At 38.1% G+C, this 19,213-nt stretch overlaps 2 protein-coding genes across 3 annotated transcripts; one reads left to right on the forward strand and one right to left on the reverse strand.

Annotated features, from left to right (window-relative positions):
* Positions 1-1,903: 1,903 nt before the first annotated feature.
* Positions 1,904-9,077, reverse strand: LOC134657936 (WD repeat-containing protein 36). Its single transcript, XM_063513534.1, has 8 exons — positions 8,029-9,077; positions 7,678-7,847; positions 6,939-7,175; positions 6,563-6,751; positions 5,920-6,115; positions 5,387-5,465; positions 3,304-3,466; positions 1,904-2,619 (listed from the first exon to the last, which is right to left on the reverse strand). The coding sequence occupies exons 1-8, from the start codon at positions 8,967-8,969 to the stop codon at positions 1,919-1,921; spliced, it is 2,676 nt and encodes an 891-aa protein (XP_063369604.1). The 5' UTR covers positions 8,970-9,077; the 3' UTR covers positions 1,904-1,918.
* Positions 9,078-11,165: 2,088 nt separating this feature from the next.
* On the forward strand, positions 11,166-18,917 carry LOC134657413 (probable ATP-dependent RNA helicase pitchoune). 2 transcript variants are annotated; one of them, XM_063512962.1, is made up of 11 exons: positions 11,166-11,340; positions 11,814-11,905; positions 11,986-12,115; positions 12,431-12,691; positions 13,223-13,372; positions 14,360-14,524; positions 14,959-15,100; positions 15,685-15,844; positions 16,660-16,812; positions 17,423-17,593; positions 18,550-18,917. In XM_063512962.1, the coding sequence occupies exons 1-11, from the start codon at positions 11,250-11,252 to the stop codon at positions 18,877-18,879; spliced, it is 1,845 nt and encodes a 614-aa protein (XP_063369032.1). In that variant the 5' UTR covers positions 11,166-11,249; the 3' UTR covers positions 18,880-18,917. The 2 variants fall into 2 exon arrangements, with proteins under 2 accessions (XP_063369032.1, XP_063369040.1); XM_063512970.1 differs by having other exon boundaries at positions 11,814-11,894; positions 11,978-12,115.
* The last annotated feature ends 296 nt before the right edge of the window (positions 18,918-19,213 follow it).

Here is a 19,213-nt window from a genome sequence, read left to right on the forward strand (position 1 = left end):
ATTGAATGTCTTTATAAAGCTCTACTAGGTACCTACTCAAAATAGTTATTTACGATACAAGTGCGGAAAAGAGGAAATTTGAAACGAGTGGCGATAAATTAAAACACGACCGAAGGGAGTTTTAAATCGACACGAGTTGCGAATTACCTATTCGCACGTGTATCGAACAACGTTTTACAGTACTTATGGCACTTTAAAGTTTCGACATCGCGCGAAAAGTGCTATTTTACGCACTAGTGCGGAAAAGTAGCTGTGTACTGTAAAGTAATGTTTTTGAGTATATATATAATATATACCTTTCCTTTCCTGGTTCCTGAAGTTTTAATGCCACGCATATTATAGCTACATATTCTTATAAACTACTTTTTGACGTAGGGTTCTGGCATTTCGAAAAAGTAACTAGGTACTTGTCAATCCTTTCCCCTATTAGGACAACGGGTAACAGCCCTGACCGTCGGACGTGACGTCCGGTTTATTGAACGCCTCATTGGTTGCATGCCTTCGCGAACGGCTTGAAGCATGATGATTGAGCACGAAAGGAATATTTAGAAGCGTCCGGCGTGACGTGCTGCCTGCTATGCTACCAAAGGAAAGGCAGGACTCAGTGTAAGGCCTGAGTGGACGCTCGAGTTGGGCGTGCAGCGGGGCGGGGCGTGCGGCGTGCATGTTAAACAAATGCAAGCGTATATGAGCGGCCTTAGTACACGCTGCTCACATTACTTGTGAGCCCGACGCCACGCTGGACGCCCCGCCGAACACTCCGCTTCGAGCGTCCACTCAGGCCTTACACTAAGGCAAAAGGCGCGCAGCAGGTGAGGAGGTCGTGCATTTCGCTCGTAAGTACCTATTTGTACTTACATGTATTCCCGCGAGCAAGACGCACGATAACTATAAATGTCGTCATTAGATATCATTCTGATGTCAATGTACGTTCGAATTGGCCTATTAATTTTGATGATTAATTGACTGTAGGCTACACGCGTAGCGCTATGTCGTAGCTGATAGCATATTCAAATGCATCGTAGAGGCGCAGGTGAAGGGAGTGGTTCAGCTATTAAAATCGTTATTTTACACAATGGAATAAACTAGTGGAGTTATTCATAAACGGCTGCTAACTTAATCGGTTGATAATCGTCGTTTGTCTGTATCTGGCGTTATGCCATAGCGAGGGACAAACGATGATCATCAGCTGATTAACTTAGCAGACGTTTATGAATAACGGCGTAGGTATATACGTATTACCGCTGAATGGGTTATTACAGGGCCTTTTGCGTCTTTATTCCACCTACTTAAGGTGACAGTCCATTTCCAACCGCAGCTGCACTACTGTTCATTTTACTATATTGACAGTAACAGCGACGCGTTCAGTACCAGTAGTGCAGCTGCGGTCAGAAATGGAATGTTACCCTTAGGGTGAAATCACATCTGTCAGCATCGAGCCGCATTTTATATATGAGAAATCGCTCGTTAGTATGAAGATGCGTACGCATCGGAAAGCTGAAAGCATGCGTACGCATCTTCATACTAACGAGCAATTTCTCATATATAAAATGCGGCTCGATGCTGACAGATGTGATTCCACCCTTAGACATTCTAATTGAAAACAAAAGGTCTTCCAGTATTATTTACACAAGTTACTTCTTATAAATAATAATTCTTTCAAAATAGACTCAAGCTAAAAAAAAGGTAGGTACAGATAGCTGCATTTTTGTGTCAGGTTTTTGTTATTATACGACTCATTGCTGGTCGATTCACAAACGTATAACGGTCAATCGGATATAGGAATACAACGATTGAGTCGCTAAAACAATCAGTTATGAAATTGCGGCGGGTCACTACTAACACAGATAGGTACTTATTATTGGTATAGATATTGTATTACGAATAAAAAAAATGTGTATGAAGTTTTATACATTTATTACATATCTTTTAAGGCCTTTACTACACAAATATTGTAGAGCAAATTGTTTTGCAGCCGTGCCCACGCTTGAGTCGCCGCTTCCTCCACGTCGTGCAATGCCTCTCGCAGCTCCTCGTTTTGCGCAATCGTTTTCGTGTGCGATTTCAAGAACAAACTTAAATACGACTGCGCTAGCTCAAAGTCTCTGTTACTTCTCAACATAACATTCAACATGACCAGAAACTGTTTCAAAACCTCGACAGTACCTCCCGCGTCCGGCGACATACACGAAACTTCGGAATCTATGGCGGCCGGCGAAAGCGTCTTCAACTTCTCTATACACTTCTCGAAGTTCTCTTCACTTTTGCACTCCACTAACTTCTTAGCAAACACGCTTAGTGTCGAGAGAGACTCGGGTATTAATAGCTTGCTTTCTTTATTGTCTTTTTCGCTTTCTAAGTCGAATTGCAAGTCGAGACTAGCGACCGTGGGCAGGAAGAACGGCGCAGATTTGGGGACCGTCAAAGGCGTCTTAGGTTTGTTTCTTTTCTTTACAACGTCCAAATGTAGCAGATTGAGCCATTTGGAAGTGGGCTGGCTAGACAGCGTGATAAGCTCGCTGCTGATTTGCGACGGCGACATGTATTCTGGTTCATCTCCGATATCGATCGTGCCTATATCCTCTATGCTAGGCTTCTCAGGTACTGTAGAGGGTAGCTCTGTAAAAGAAGATTTACTTAACTACGAACTTCTGGTTAACAAACAAGCATAAATTGTCAAGGTAACCTAATATACATTGCAAGAGCAAAATATGTGTTATTTACCGAATTCAAATGGGGAAAAATATACCTAAACTAATTCTGCCGTAGTTTTTAATTTGATTTAGGTACATAATTAGGTTTTTAAATATGATTTCGTAACTTATCGATTACAGTGTCATACGATCGAGTGGTGTGTATTAATAATGACTTTATTTAATTTTTTAAATCCTCAACACAAAACTGTTACAGTACAGATGTAGTGCATAATCTTTTACCATCGTTTTTCACTGAAACTCACGAACGTGTTATGCTATTTCAGTCAGTCTCAGTACGAAAAGTACTGAGGTTGACTGAAGTAGCATGACAAATACGAATGTTTCCGAGAAAATACGATGGCAAAAGATTATGCACTAGGTAAATCTGTAAACCCAATTGTTAAATAGAACCCCTCAATTTCCAGAACGAACACCATCTAAACTAATCTAAAGTGTCATTCAATAGAACTTGCTAACTATGTAAACAAAAGTTACTAGTAAATGGACATTCAGTGTCAATTTTAGTATGGCGGTTTGTTTACATAGTTAGCAAGTTCTATTGAATGACACTTTAACTAAGAACAGTTAGTAACAAGAAAGCACTCACTGATCTTAGGCACTTCCATGTTGGCCCGGTCGATGGGCTTGAGGAAGACCTTCTCGTACAGCAGCCTGTTCGCCCACAGGAACACGCCCAGCTGACCCACGTGTGTAGTCGCCAAGTAGTCGCCGGTCGGAGACATGCTCAGACACGTCACCGGATCCTCCACCTAGGTACAACATCGTCTATGTTATAGTTCATTTTTTGCGATACAAAGATGTTCTGAAGCGCCACATGCGGAGATGTGACATTGAACCATCGCACTGGGAGACTTCGGCACAAGATCGGCCGAAGTGGAGGCATACAGTGAGCACAAAAGTGCAAGCCTTCGAAGAGCAGAGGCGAGTGGAACTCGACGCAAAGCGTGACGAGTTAAAGGCCCGACCACCTGCGGTCATCAACTACAATTATGTCGGAGGGGTGCTGAGCTGACCTGCGGTGAGTGCGGTCGTGCATTCACTGCAAAGATAGGCTACGTCAGCCACCTAAGAGCCCACGATCGTCGCTCTCAATAACCAGTACAACCCCAGTCGCCGTGGCCGAAACCGGCCAGGAAAGGATGATGATGAGTTCATTTTTTAGGGTTCAGTACCCAAAGGGTAAAAACGGGACCCTATTACTAAGACTCCGCTGTCCGTCCTTCCGTCCGTCCGTCTGTCACCAGGCTGTATTTCAGGAACCGTGATAGCTAGACAGTTGAAATTTTCACAGATGATGTATTTCTGTTGCCGCTATAACAACAAATACTAAAAACGGAATAAAATAAAGATTTAAGTGGGGCTCCCATACAACAAACGTGATTTTTGACCGAAGTTAAGCAATGTCGGGCGGGGTCAGTACTTGGATGGGTGACCGTTTTTTTGCTTGTTTTGCTCTATTTTTTGTTGATGGTGCGGAACCCTCCGTGCGCGAGTCCGACTCGCACTTGGCCGGTTTTTTTTTAGCATTAAAAAGAAATTAAGCGATCTTGACATGTTTTTTAATTGAAAAACGCTTTTTAAAAATCAATGGGTAACTATTACTTATGAAAGCAAAATAGTTATTTACGATACAAGTGCGAAAAAGAGGAAATTCGAAACGAGTGGCGATAAATTAAAACACGACCGAAGGGAGCGAATTACTTATTCGCACGTGTATCGTACAACGTTTTACAGTACATATGGCCCTTTAAAATTTCACATTAGCACGAAAAGTGCTATTTTACGCACTAGTGCGTGAAAATAGGACCATATGTACTGTCAAAATATAAATGATCGTATTAGATTCATAATTGTTACATATTTGCCATTATTTATTGTTTACCTTATTTCTAATGCTAAAAAAAGCGAACTTTAGTAACGTAATTTGACGACACGGAATAGGCTACAAGTAATCGTTGGACAGAAAATATAGAATCATCTCATCATAATGAGGTCATATATGATTGAACATTTATTGACTGAGCGTCAGCGAAGGTCTCCATTTCAGCAAAAATGCTTTCGTGTCCGGATGTTCTCCTCTGCAGACTGGCGGAATGTGGTCTAAAGGACTTAAGCGCCAGCAGGGTATACAAGACTAATTATGAGTTCGCTGATAATGATTCAACGAAGTAGGTATTTATTATTTTTTTCATTTTTAAGCCTATCGCGGGGTCTACAGCTCACAGAGCCACTAGTATATTTAGATATAGGGTCATTCGACAGTAACTGGCCACTGTTAGTAATTGGCCACCTATTAAATTATATTCACCTATAAACAGAATTCATTTTCGTATAAGGTTTCAATAACTGGCCAGCCTTTAATAACTAGCCGCCTTATACTAAAATGAATTCTGTTTATAGGTGAATAGAATTCATTTTTTGTTTAGGGCGGCCAGTTACTAAAAGTGGCCAGTTACTGGCGAATTACCACCGCCATTTGTGTGGTGAAGTGATGATAATGAAATATATAGCTGGTCAAACCAATTTGTCAGTAAATAAGAACCAAAAAACTATACTCATCCTTTTCTTTTGGGTGCTAGTACTAGTGTAAGACAAAGATAGTATGATTCTTTCTGTCTATTTTTGAAATGAGACAGTCCTTTGACAAACTATAGATAGATTATACTTACTGAAAATATGTCCACTAAATGCCCACTGGGTATGTCCCAAGTACACAGTGTGCAGTCCATTGACGCACTGAACAGCCATCTACGAAAACCAAGACAATTAGTAGGTACGTAATTCTAGTGAATTTTTGAATTGAATACTAGTTTTGACTGACAGTGCACTTCTTTTAAGTTATGCATCCCAGGAGTCGCTCTGTTAACTCATAGGCAATAAAGCGGATCATTTTTATGGGCAATTCCATACAACTTTAGTATTTGATAATTAAATTATGAATGCCTTCATGCTCTTGGAAATGGCTGAATATTAACTAGAAAAATATGAACAACCAAATCTATAAAAGTAATTATGTACTTGTAAATCAAATTATTAATATATTTGTTTTTATAAAGCCCCGTCTCCATATCGCGCGGCCAACTATCGAACACTGGCTCGCGCGGCAGCCACGCGAGCCAATGTTCGATAGCTTGCCGCGCGATATGGAGACGGGGCTTAAGGTTAAAAATTTCACACTATACCATCAACTTCCTTTGCTTACCTGCTCTGAGAATCAAATCCGATGTCGTTGATTTTACCCATGTGTCCCTCAAATCGCCTCACAATATTCATAGTATCTATGTCCATAAGGGTGATTGTGAAATCCTCGTTGGCCAGTGCCAGAAGGGCACTTTCTCTGTGGCACTTTGTGAAACTGACCGATTCTTCCAGCTGCATCACATGGTATGGTGTATTTGCTAAAAATTAAAAAACGTTTAAGTATGTATTTAAAATTACCACCTATTTTAATTTGCTTAAATAAATAAAAACATTACCTACTCCCACAATGGGTACACAAACTACAAACTATTTTAATCCTGGTCTAAATGTCTTAGCTTATATTCATGCCAAGTATGTGCTTAAGTGAGGTTACCTCTTTTAGTTATTACTATATGAGGGTTTTTTTTGTTATGATCTATTTACTTGTATTACTTCCTCAAACAACAGTTTTCATTATGTAATGTAGATATGATAATAATTATGTGACTTGTTTGTATTCTCGAAAATGGAGATGAAATTCAGAATGTAATATAATATGGAATATTACATTCTGAATTTCATCTCTCAGTTATTTTTCTTTGAATTCTATTTTTTTTTTCTTTGTTATCACGAGTTTACGCCTTTAAATAGTTAAGATTACTCACCTGATTTAAAATACCAGAACTTGAGTTTTTCATCCGCGCCTGCAGTGATTACCCTCTGGTTGCAAAGGTCTGTCTCCACTCCCCGAATGGCACCATTGTGTGCTATTTTTTTGTCTAAAACCTCGCCATAGTGTCCTCGGTGAATACCGGATTGCATGTTAAACTTGTGAACCTGACCATGGTCATATCCTGAAAATTAATACATTCATTAGAAATGCATACATTTTAAAATATAATAAAATAATTGTAATGTCTCTACATAGTTTAAAAACATTTGCGCTTAAGGTATCTCAATGACAGTTTAGTTAAGGATATTCTGGTGTCATCTAGAAGTAGATGTTATACACCTGAAATTCTAAATAAAAAATATTCTTACCGATGATGACAAAATTACCACACTGTGTCACAGTGAGGCAAGTGGCTACCACTTTTCTTGGATGATCCGGAAGGTATAGTTTGTATTCACCCATTCTAATCTTATTGTATGACCAGGTGGTGACCACACTCTTGCCACGGTGGAGGGTTGCTATACTGTCCCATTGCTTGTCTCTTTGCATACATGAGCTGAGTTTTACTATGGGTCGCATAATCTTGGTATCTACCTGTAGTCTTTCTAAAATTAAAACAAACTTTTTTAGGTTTAAAAGTAACTTATGCAATGGAGTGCTTTCCATTTAGAGGCAAACAATCCGTTTATATTAACATTATCTATAAAATTTTGGTGTATATTCATTTGTCTTCACTCTATGTGACCGCTGGGAACAGATGGGAATAATTCATTTGAATGCACCTATTCCCATCTGTGCCCAGTGGGGACAAATGAGAATCTGTCCCAGAAAGTGTGTGGTCTCTCAAGGTGTCTGTAAGATTTGTAAATTTTTGTGTTACCTATTAAATCTTACATAGGTCACTAGATAAGTTTTGCAAGACAAACAAAAAAACTAAGAGGTGGCTTCTCACAAATACTTTTTTAAACTATATTTACATAGACAATGTTTTATCCAGTGACCTATGTATTACTTTATTAGTAATTGTCCTTATGGAAGTGGTGCAGGAAATCATTTAAACAACAAAAACTATTCACACCAGAAAACTACTTTGTCTAATTTACTTACTCTTATTTTTGGTTGCCTGTTTATTATATGTGGCCTTGCCCATGTTCTTGTTGAAGGTCTCTGTGACTGTGTTCATGATGTGGAGCGTGCTGTCATTGCCGGCTGCTAGCAAATTCTCACCAGTGGGCTCGCAGTGCCAAACCAGGTTAGGTGGGCGTGAATGGCCGGCTCTGTAACATTCAATATAATGAAGAAAAATATTTGACAAATATTTACCTTATGAAACCATAAGTCAAATCGTCTATTTTAAAACTGAGAGACTCTAATCTAAGCCATTAAAAAATAGGGTTTTAAGCCTCATTATATTGTGATTTTGAATAATATAATATATTTATTGAGTTAACAACATACCTCACTTTCAGGAGTCTAGCTCCACCATCAGGCATGTCAAAGATCCACATCTTCAGTGAATTATCAGCAGAGTTTGTTACCATCAATGGTTCAGACATTAAGCACTGCATGCCAGCCACCATCTTCGAGTGGCCAGATGTTACTGTTGACATTACCCTCCTCTCCTCAAGATCCCACACCACAATATGACCCAGTGTACTTCCTGTCACCATTACAGGCACTCCATCCATTCTGAAGGATAGAGTTGCAACGTTTCCCCAGTCATGAACAAAATCCATAACTGTCTGGTCTAGACGTAAGTTATGCAGGATGATTTTTCGGTTTGACAGTCCGATTGCCACAACATCAACCGCCGGCGCGGGCTCTAACGCAAGCACGCGCGCCTTCCATCCTTTGAATGTGTAAACAATCTTTGAAGTACGTAGGTTCCACAATTGCAAAGGCCCTTGCTTACTGCCAAGCAAGATCTTATTCAAATATGTGGGAGGATGGCAAATGGTGGATACTGTAAAATCGTTTTGAAAGTCCAATTCTAGATAAATAGACTCTTCCTTTATATCAAACACTTTCAGGTGATTCTTTATGTCAACTGTTATTAGATGTATACCGAACGGTAGCATTAAAAGTATCGGCGCATTGTGGCCTTTGTACACATGTTTGAGTTCACAGCCTCGTCTCCATGCATAAACATTGTTGTCACTCGCAGAATAAACATGAAAATTGTCCCCGCTCATACAAGTGATGGGGCCCGGGTGTTGGCCGCTGATACTTAGTAGACGGAATTTATTACATCCATATGTATGGAACCACTTTCCAACACTTGTGCAAAGCACCGTTTCACCACGCTTCTTGATAAATCTAGCAACGAAGGGCACATGTGTACTAACATAACCTAGGACTTTCGAACCGGTAAATATTCGACTATTGGATTGTTCTGCCATGTTTGAGGTTGTATCTATTGGTAATTAATCACATCGTCTATTATCGTAGTCAATTGGCTCACTTAATATCACAATTTTTAAAATAAACAACCTGGAAATACATGCTGCTATTCCACTCCTAATAAATGACACGAATGACACTGACAGTGACACTACTGACCACAGACAGCATTTTCGCTCGCGCTTGACTACTGACAGACCAAAGAGTAGTATAATATATAAAGTCCGTCAACCAAATCTTGTCAGTAGTAAAAGGCGGCAAATTTGAAAAATCGCGGGTTAGCAACACTGTGTTCGAATAATTCCAAAATGCGTGTCATCTGTGTTTTATCTGTGGAATGTGGATCGTGAACGACAGCCGTCACCTTATTTGTTTTCATTTGGTTTTCATTCTGAATCGTTTCTGTTTCAAGAGATATTTCTGCTGTCACCATTAAATACCAATACATTAAATAAGAATAAGCAAAGCTAAGGGGCCTACAATGTACAATCATGCTCGTTGACGGTAAACATTACTAAAAATTGAGGTTATGACAAGTACATGGAAGAACTCTTTCGAACTTTTAAGATTATGTTCAGTTTTTTTGTTTTAGGGTTAAAAGGCATAAATAAAATTAAAACGTATGCCTAAATCTATCCAACAAGACCATAAACTGTGCCCTGGAAACCGTCCATAGGCCCACATGTCTAATATTTTCAGCAATCACTTGTAACTATTTACAAAGATGCAATAATACTACAGAGTATTATGCTTGGTTGAAGTGACCCGGTAACATTGGTAACTTCATTATATTTTTTCAATTAATGACCTGAATTATAGTGTAAGCTAAAGTGACCCTTATCTTATTTACTTACCTTTAAATTAAATAAACACCCAAATATCAGTTGTTTTATTTTTAATATGTAATCCTATTGTACAATATATACCAATCAAAAAAATTACACAGGTATGTCATATTCATCCAGAAGAGTACACTAATTTACATTAACAAGTGGCATATTATATTGTAAATAACAAATATATGCACTATCTAATTATCTACATTTTGATATGATTTTATTTTAGTAAACATAGAAGACATAGATAGGGAACAAAGAGAATATAAGCACTACAATAGGCAGTTGTTTTTGATATCTTCAAATTTGTTCATCATTTTGATTAACATTGTTTTAACATCGCTTTTAAATTGTCCGTCCATGTTTCAAATTTTTTCAATAAACCGCGAGTGACAATTTGAATTAACGTACGCAGGGCGCGCTCTGCGGAAAAAAAAATCTTTTGGTTCGATGTACATTGCTGCTATTCTTAGCGCAATACTGCTCTTTGAGTGTTGCCCTACTTTAGTTTGCTTTACATTGCTACTGACAAGATTTGGTTGACGGACTATAGATGGTCAAGCAAATCTGACATTAGGTTCCGATTAAATTTGATGTATAATACCTTTGTAAATATTGTAAATACTGTTTATTTGAGTTGTTAAATAAATTATAAAAAGCAAATCTTGTCAGTAGCAATGTACTGCAAATTAAAGTAGGGTAACACCGTGTAACACTCAAAGAGCAGAATTGCGCTATGAAAAGCAGCAATGTACATCGAACCAAAACGTGTTTTATTTTTGCGCCCTTCATACGTCAGTTCGAGTGAATTATCATAACCTCCAATTTTAGTAATGTTTATCGTCAACGAGCATGATTGTACATTGTAGGCACCTTAGCTTTGCTTGAGGTCATGCATAATCTTAGTATTTAATGGTGACAGCAGAAATTTCTCTTGAAATAGAAACGATTCAGAATGTAAACAATAAAATGATGGCTGTCATTCACGATCCACATTCCACAGATAACATACAGATGACACGCGATTTTGGAATTATTCGAACACAGTGTTGCTAACCCGCACTTTTTCAAATTTGCCGCCTTTTACTACTGACAAGATTTGGTTGATCCAGTATAATATATATATGGTCTGAGGCCTGTTCGATCGTGTGGACGGTGGTCCACCGTACGTTAAGGAGGACAGCTAGAAGTGAGAGCGAGAAAGACATATGCTGACCGGACCAAGGTCACAGTCCGGTACGCCATGGGTACGCTCTTCAGCTTTTATGTAGAGCCCATGTCATAGACAAAAACATTAGTGGTAGACATTTTCTCTGTCACTGTCACTGTCAACAAGCATAGAGAGAGCATAGAGAGAGAGAAGAAACCACGTGTGGTTGTGGTATTAATTCCCTCGGTTTTTGAGCTGTTAAAAATTTACTCTCATGGTTTAATTAGTTCAAAATGCCGACACCCGACAAAATTCTTTTAAGGAAAATTAAGAAACGGGAAAAAAATAAATTAAAGTTAGCCGAGAAAAAATCAAGCGTGCCAGGTAAGTAACCTTAATTTTACGTTAGTACATCTACATGTTTCTTTTTCCTTTAGAAAAATATTACATACAGAATAATTCACGATCTGTAAAGCTTAAACTACAAAGCATATTAGTAACCGTGTAAAAATAAGAAAAACAATATTTTTTACTTGCATTAGATACATCTTTCTGAGCCAAAAACCATAATGAATGTTATAGTTTTCTACCTGTGTTTAGTATTTAAAATGTATAAATAGGTATAAAATGGGAACAGTACTTAAAAAACTACATAACAGTTGCACCAAAATACAGTCGGCTAAATTGCGCCAATAGTCCCACTTATTGTGTTATTATCTTATGCTCATCATAATATTTGGTATCATGACATATAATATGGTAGCAGGGCAACATACTTAACACAGTTAACACCTTGAAACTGCTGCTTCTGCAAATTGCCATTCAGTATTATTTTAAGATTTTTTATTTTGATTCAGAGACCACATCCAAGCCAGAGCCAATTAAAGATGTAAAGAAAAGGCTACATGAAAACAATGTTCCTGAAAACATAGCAAAAAGTAAGTGCTTAGTTACCTTTTTTTTGTTTTTCTACTTCATGTTTTGTATTGAAATGTGGCTTGTACTGAGATATATTTTATAGAAAAAAAGAAGAAGAAGGTCAAACAAGAACCAGTGGAAGTAAAAGAAAAAAGCACAGACAATGAGGATGGAAATGAGAGTGATGACAAGGATGAGAAGGAACCAATTGAGGACAAGCCAGATCCAGATTCCAGCCAGTGTAAGAATAAGAATATCATTGCTTTGCCTATATTCATAATTTTGTCACTATAGATAGAGTAATGTAACATTACAGTATTATTATCTTAAGAGGTTGTTGTAATAATTTCAATAAAATTAGCATGCCAAAACTGGCAAGCATTCATTGTTTTTACAAAAGAAAAATATTCTTAGTAAAAAAAAACTATACAAGAATAGTGAATTGGTCCATTTTTTTGGAAAGAATGAAACCAAATAGTCAACTAATAAGTTTATTGTCTCGAACTTATCAAATATGTCTCAAAATACACATTTAGTAAATTGTTTTGGTCAACAGTACCAGGATCCAGCTTATGCCTTGGCATTTTATCAAGTCAAAAATTCTCTGCACTAGAGGACAAAGTCTGTGAGGCAACACTCATGGGAGTAAAAGATATGGGTTTCACAACCATGACGGAGATTCAAGCTAAGGCCATACCGCCTTTGCTTGAAGGCAGAGATCTTGTAGGAGCAGCCAGGACAGGCTCTGGAAAGACTTTGGCTTTTCTAATACCAGCTATTGACCTTATCTACAAGTTGCAGTTCAAGCCAAGAAATGGTAAGTTTATGAACTTTGTAGTGTAGTAGGTTATGGTAAAATCTTATTGAGTCTCCGCACAAGCTTAGAATAAATTTAAAAGTGGAAAAATTACTGTCTTGGGTGAGACTTGAACTTTTATTCTAAGCTTAATAGCATTGTTCGCAGACGTTTCTGCTTGTTAGAAATTAAAATGAGTCTCTGCATGTTTCAAATTTTTTCTTTATCGTACACGGGTAGTCAAACATGTATACACAATTTGCTACATGTTTTGTTAAAGATGTAGAAGTTTTACTTTTGTATGATGACAAAAAGGCGAATATGAAAACTGATTCCATACATCCAAAACCAATGTTTGTGTTGAAGCTAGACTAAAGAGTCTCCAGTGAAAACTGTTGAGGCACATAGGACTAGTCTTAATGCAACCACTGGAGGAGTATGTTTAGAGTGGTTATATGAACACAGAATGGATATCTGATTTTGTATAACAGCAATAAAATGTATGCTCTATTATGTAACAATGTTATTGAACCTAAACATAATATATTACAGGTACAGGAGTCATAATTCTATCACCAACAAGAGAGTTATCTATGCAAACTTTTGGTGTATTGATGGAGTTAATGAAATATCATCACCACACCTATGGGCTGGTCATGGGTGGTGCTAACAGAAGTACAGAAGCCCAGAAATTAGCTAAAGGTATGACATTACATTATGTATTTATTATTAGTAATTAGTGGCTAATTCCGTCATAGGGACTATTCCGAAAAATACTAGTGGACCGAATATCCCCTATGATGGAATTAGCCACTGACCTTATAGCTCTTCATGACCATTTTAGGAATACTCTAGGTAGAATAACTTTACTATACCTTATCCACGATAACGAGCTAGTACTAGAAAACTCAGACTGTACGTGATTGGTCAGCGATAAGGGCGATGCATGTGCAACGGGTGAGTTTACATGACAGTCAACTCTGTATCTTTTATGGTGCGGACGCGTCTAATTGCTCTCCTTTGTATTGTTTCCCGTTTAACTACTTTGTGACTCAGCCCGTTTACTGGATTATCTTCTGCTTACTTTGCGACTCGGCCCGTTTACTGGATTATCTTCTGCTTACTTTGCGACTCGGCCCGTTTACTGGATTATCTTCTGCTTACTTTGTGACTCGGCCCGTTTACTGGATTATCTTCTGCTTACTTTGCGACTCGGCCCGTTTACTGGATTATCTTCTTATTGTTATGTTACACCCAAACACCTATTTAGTTAAATAAAAATATAATAATATGTTGACTATCCATTAACTATTTTTGAACTGCATGTTGTACCTAATCAATAAATAGTTATTTAAAGCATACCTATAGTCCACCAAATTGTAATTTCAGTATTGATCATAAATTTGCAGTTGGTTATTAAAACCTAACTAAAAAGAGTATAAAATAAATATTATAACCCTAAGTAATCTATAACAATAAATAATCGCACCGAAGGCATGTAAGCCGCGCAGGAATGCGAGGTGCCATTGTTTACGCCCACTGTCCTCTTTTGTCCTTATCATCTGCATACAAAAGTGCAAAAGAGAGACCGCTATACTAGCTCGTTATCGTGGATAAGGTATAGTATTGTGCATAATCAAAAATTAAAAAAATATGTACACATACTTGACAAGATTCTTTTGTTTTCAGGTATCAACATTTTGGTAGCCACTCCAGGTAGACTGCTAGACCATTTGCAGAACACTCCAGACTTCTTGTACAAAAACCTACAGTGCCTAGTTATTGATGAAGCAGACAGGATACTTGAGATTGGATTTGAGGAAGAAGTGAAACAAATCATAAAGTTGTTGCCCAGTAAGTTAAAACTTGGTTATATTATGATATACTCATCAGCAACAGAACAATTTGGCTCCTATGAGGAAAATTCCATACAATGTGACTTATGTGACCCATTTCCATGGCTCTTGAGCTTCAGTGTATCTATTTAACTGAGCTATTATTTAATCATGGCCAAAATATTAATTCCATGTTTTGTGTTTCTTGAGGTCTCGCTTCGCTCGTGCGTTTATTATGCGCCATTCTATTAAAAGTATTAAAGTTATGCGAAGAAGTAAGGAAGTAGACTCTGTTGAGCACACACTAATGAATTGTAGTTTTTCTTTTCGTATTCAGTTTGATTGGTAACTTGATGAACTTTCCGTCAAGGTAATTTGCCGTATTGGACGTTCTAAAAATTATCAACTTTTGTAAGTGTTGTACGCGACACAAATAGCTGACTTTCCCCACAGAACGCCGACAGACCATGTTGTTCAGCGCCACGCAAACAAAGAAGACGGAGTCGTTGACAGCCCTGGCCGTAAAACACGAGCCTGTGTATGTAGGAGTCGATGACCACAGGGAGCAAGCGACTGTGGATAGTTTGGAGCAAGGGTAAGAATAACAATATCAATACAAATTTTTACTTACATAATATATTAGGGTAATTCCACCGTAACTGACGCTACATTTGACGCGAGGTATTAGCGAATTTCAATTTAGGATACAATGTAATTATTAAACTTGCAGAAATTGGATAATAACTGTAAATGTTGGCGTGTGAGAGGCATACCTTGATTGATATGGTATTATAGAAGAGAAATGCTGTAGAATTGATTTATATTATACAAATCCTGCCCTAGTAGCACGGTCGCATTTTTATCGTTTATCACCATGCCTGTCACGTTCTAACAAGTATGTAAGTGCGAAAGTGACGCGCATAGTGATAGTCGATAAAAATGGAACCGTGCTGAGCCCGCAGGACAGCAATATTCATTTTTAAATATGATAATGTAACAATACTTTTTATTGCACACCTCGAACTATGATTCTTACCATTTCATTATGTTTACAGTAAGCTGCAGACTTGCAGTGATAACTGACCCACCCTGCAAACAAGTTTCTATGCAGGAGGAGTCAGTTATCTCTGTACCTTACTAAGCTGTACCTTTTCTACATAAACGTTTGTATTTTTACAGTTACATAGTTTGCCCGTCAGAAAAGCGCATGATGGTCCTATTCACATTCCTCAAAAAAAACAGAAAGAAGAAGGTGATGGTGTTCCTGTCCACCTGCATGTCGGTGAAGTACCATCACGAACTGTTCAACTACATCGACCTGCCAGTCATGTCTATACATGTTAGTACATATAAATACTACAATGTTTGTTTACCTACACATACAAATATGTTGACTAATCTATAGTTGGTCAAACCAATTTGTCAGTAAATAAGAATAAAAAAAGCTATACTCATCCTTTTCTTTTGCGTGCATGTACTGTTTGACGACCGGTCTGGCCTAGTGGGTAGTGACCCTGACTGTGAAGCCGCGGTCCTGGGTTCGAATCCCAGTAAGGGCATTTATTTGTGTGATGAGCACAGATATTTGTTCCTGAGTCATGGTTGTTTTCTATGTATTTAAGTATTTGTATATTATATATATCGTTGTCTGAGTACCCACAACACAAGCTTTCTTGAGCTTAGCTTGAGCTAGTGTAATAATGTCCTATAATATTTATTATATTTATTATTATTCTTTTATTTATTATTATTATGTTTGAAATGAGACAGTCCTTTGACAAACTATAATTTTCGATGGACTTATGTTTGAACAGATATTCTTTAGCTAATTTGGAGTTTTACTGTTCAATGCAACAATTAAAAAGTACTGTCACTTTAACTGAAAACTGTACGAGTTGAAGATACAGATTTTATTAATATTCAGTAAACAAATAACAAAAAAAGCAACAATAATTTTAGACATGACCATTCCAAGTAGTTCCCAATTTAGGTTTTATTTTATCAAAATACCCAGCGATATAAAGGAGCAAAAAAGGAAAGGGAAGAGACAAGAAACCTCTAAAACCCTATTGTCAATAAAATTGTGAAATATATCAGTATTATTTTAACAGAACATGTAGGTATATCGCTAATTTGACCTGTCTCATATTTCAGGGTAAACAACAACAGACAAAGCGAACTACAACCTTCTTCCAGTTCTGTAACGCCGAAAGTGGTATTCTGCTTTGCACAGATGTGGCGGCCAGGGGACTGGACATACCAGCTGTCGATTGGATTGTCCAATATGATCCACCTGATGATCCTAAGGTATGTTTGTTTTACTAGGTATGACTTTATAAACTGCTGATAAGCTGACCACGGTCCAAAATTAGTGATGTACCGACTATTGATTTGGCCGACTAATCGGCGCTCGGATGGCCGATTAGTCGGCCGACTAGTCTGCCAGATCATTAGTTTCGTCAAAGTTCGGTTCGGATGGACCTAAAAAACAATCGTTTTAACCATTTCGTCGCGCTATTCATCTAATCATAGTAACGCTAAAAAATTAAAAAATCCAAAGGCTACATTTCATACGACAACCGGACAATCGGACATACCACACGGTCAATAATTCGAACCAAAGTTTTTGTAAGCACCTAAAATAAGTATTTGGGTAAAACAGGTGAAAAGCTTATGGAAAATATTTGCTGTTTATTTCTTTTTGTCCTGCTTTTATGTCACAAATAAAGTGCCGACTAATCGGCCATTTTTGCCGACTAATCGCCGACTACAAATGAGGCCGGATAGTCGGCTTTCCCGACTAGTCGGCGACTAGTCGGTACATCCCTATTATCCAAAATATAATGGATTGGGATCCATAGTCTCATGGAACTAGGCCTTAATATTCTCAGATAATTTATTTCCAATCACTTGACAGGAATACATTCACCGTGTGGGCAGAACGGCGCGCGGACTCGGTACCAGCGGTCACGCGCTGCTGTTCCTGCGGCCCGAGGAGCTCGGCTTCCTCCGCTTCCTGAAGCAGTCCAAGGTCACCCTCAACGAGTTCGAGTTCTCGTGGAACAAAGTCGCCGATATACAGCTGCAGGTTGGTAACTTCACAGGCATTGAGGTATATACAAGAGACGACATCTCGAACAAAATGTTTCCGCACCTCAGAGAAGTGCATGCACTTCTTTGCTTTTAGTACGTCACCGACCACTGACGAGATACCACACAACTACAGAAAATTAAAAAAAAAAATTAAGAATTAAAAAATGCCTTCGTGCGTTTTAAAAAGTTCCAACAATAGCACAAGAAAATATAATAAAAGGGATGGAATAACATTTCACCGGTAAGCAATGGAATAACTGTTGATTTACTATTATTTAGTTTTCAAAGTAAATGTTTGGTCTTAGAAAAAGTATTGTATGCAACGTTGTTTAACTGAGTCAAAAAATACTCGTGGCGTCTTTATTAACAATTTTCGGCTTCGCATGCATGCATGCACTTCTCTGAGGTGCGGAAACATTTTGTTCGAGATGTCGTCTCTTGTATATACCTCAATGTTCACAGGAATATTATCTACCGTGAGGCCTCGGGCCGAGTAAGAAAGCCGGCCGGTTCGTGCCGGTCCCATATTAGGTTACCCTCCTTCCTACAATTTAGGAGGGAGTTTAATCTTCTCGGGTCAGTGGTGTAGGGCTAGATCCGGCGTAGTTTTATCGCGTAGCTTTATCTTTACTTGAAAATAGTCGTAATGTATAACGAGCCTTATGAACCAATTATTGCATGTATAACCAGCCTCAAAATTTATACTTTATGGTTCATTATTTTTGTATGTGGTAGTTTTGCACATTGTAGGTAGTTTTCCTCAGACCACGAACACTGTAAAGGGTTCAAAACTGGTTCAAAACGTCGGGATGTAGTATATTCAATATTCGCGATATAATCCGTTTTAATAGTTTTATTTCATGAGTAACTTTGAGCTTTAGGTATGCTTGTTTGCATAAAAAACGTGAATACCAAAAATAAATCTAACAGGTATTGTATTTCTTGTTACAGCTGGAAAAACTAATATCGAGAAATTACTTCCTCAATCAGTCCGCCAAGGAAGCATTCAAGAGCTATCTGAGGGCGTACGACTCGCATCACCTGAAAACCATATTCGACATCGACACTATTGACATGGCTAAAGTATCAAAATCATTCGGATTTACTGTACCGCCCGCAGTTGAACTCAAAGTCGAGAAGAAAGGGCCTCCGACTAAGCGAAAGGGAGGAGGCGGGTATGGATACTTCAAGTCGCTGAATGCTCCGACGAGTCAAAAGAATAAGGCAGAGAAAACGAAAATCTACCGACAGAAAGGCGGTAACAAGAGACCAGTGAGCTGAAATGTATTTTAAGTTATAATAAAACATTATAATTTACATTAACATATTTTATTTATAGTTTTAATTTGATTACAAAAAGTAACTAATAAGTATACTTAAGAGTGCTATTACATTTCGGGGATGAGCGAGTTTAGGTATTTTACGCGCTGCGGCAAGCCCCGCGAGCTCAGTACGCCGATCCGTTCCACCGCATTTTCCCTCGGTCGCACTACAATGATGGATTAAACATTCTTGATCCGATCGTGAAGCATATTGAAATCAACCATAACAACACTAACTGTACTTTAATATCAAAGTCCTAAAAATGTTATTTGGTACGAAAATACTAAATCCA

Source organism: Cydia amplana, chromosome 2, assembly GCF_948474715.1.
Source record: "Cydia amplana chromosome 2, ilCydAmpl1.1, whole genome shotgun sequence".
NCBI lineage: Eukaryota > Metazoa > Arthropoda > Insecta > Lepidoptera > Tortricidae > Cydia > Cydia amplana.

Excerpts from the sequence above, each read along its gene's own strand:
- LOC134657936 (XM_063513534.1), bottom strand. The coding sequence starts at position 8,969 with ATGGCAGAACAATCCAATAGTCGAATATTTACCGGTTCGAAAGTCCTA. Across the intron at positions 7,176-7,677 it reads ACAGGCAACCAAAAATAAGA|AAAGACTACAGGTAGATACC; the intron begins GTAAGTAAATTA and ends TTTTAATTTTAG. Across the intron at positions 2,620-3,303 it reads CATGGAAGTGCCTAAGATCA|AGCTACCCTCTACAGTACCT; the intron begins GTGAGTGCTTTC and ends CTTCTTTTACAG.
- LOC134657413 (XM_063512962.1), top strand. The coding sequence starts at position 11,250 with ATGCCGACACCCGACAAAATTCTTTTAAGGAAAATTAAGAAACGGGAA. Across the intron at positions 11,906-11,985 it reads TAGCAAAAAGTAAGTGCTTA|AAGAAGAAGGTCAAACAAGA; the intron begins GTTACCTTTTTT and ends ATAGAAAAAAAG. Across the intron at positions 16,813-17,422 it reads ATCCACCTGATGATCCTAAG|GAATACATTCACCGTGTGGG; the intron begins GTATGTTTGTTT and ends ATCACTTGACAG.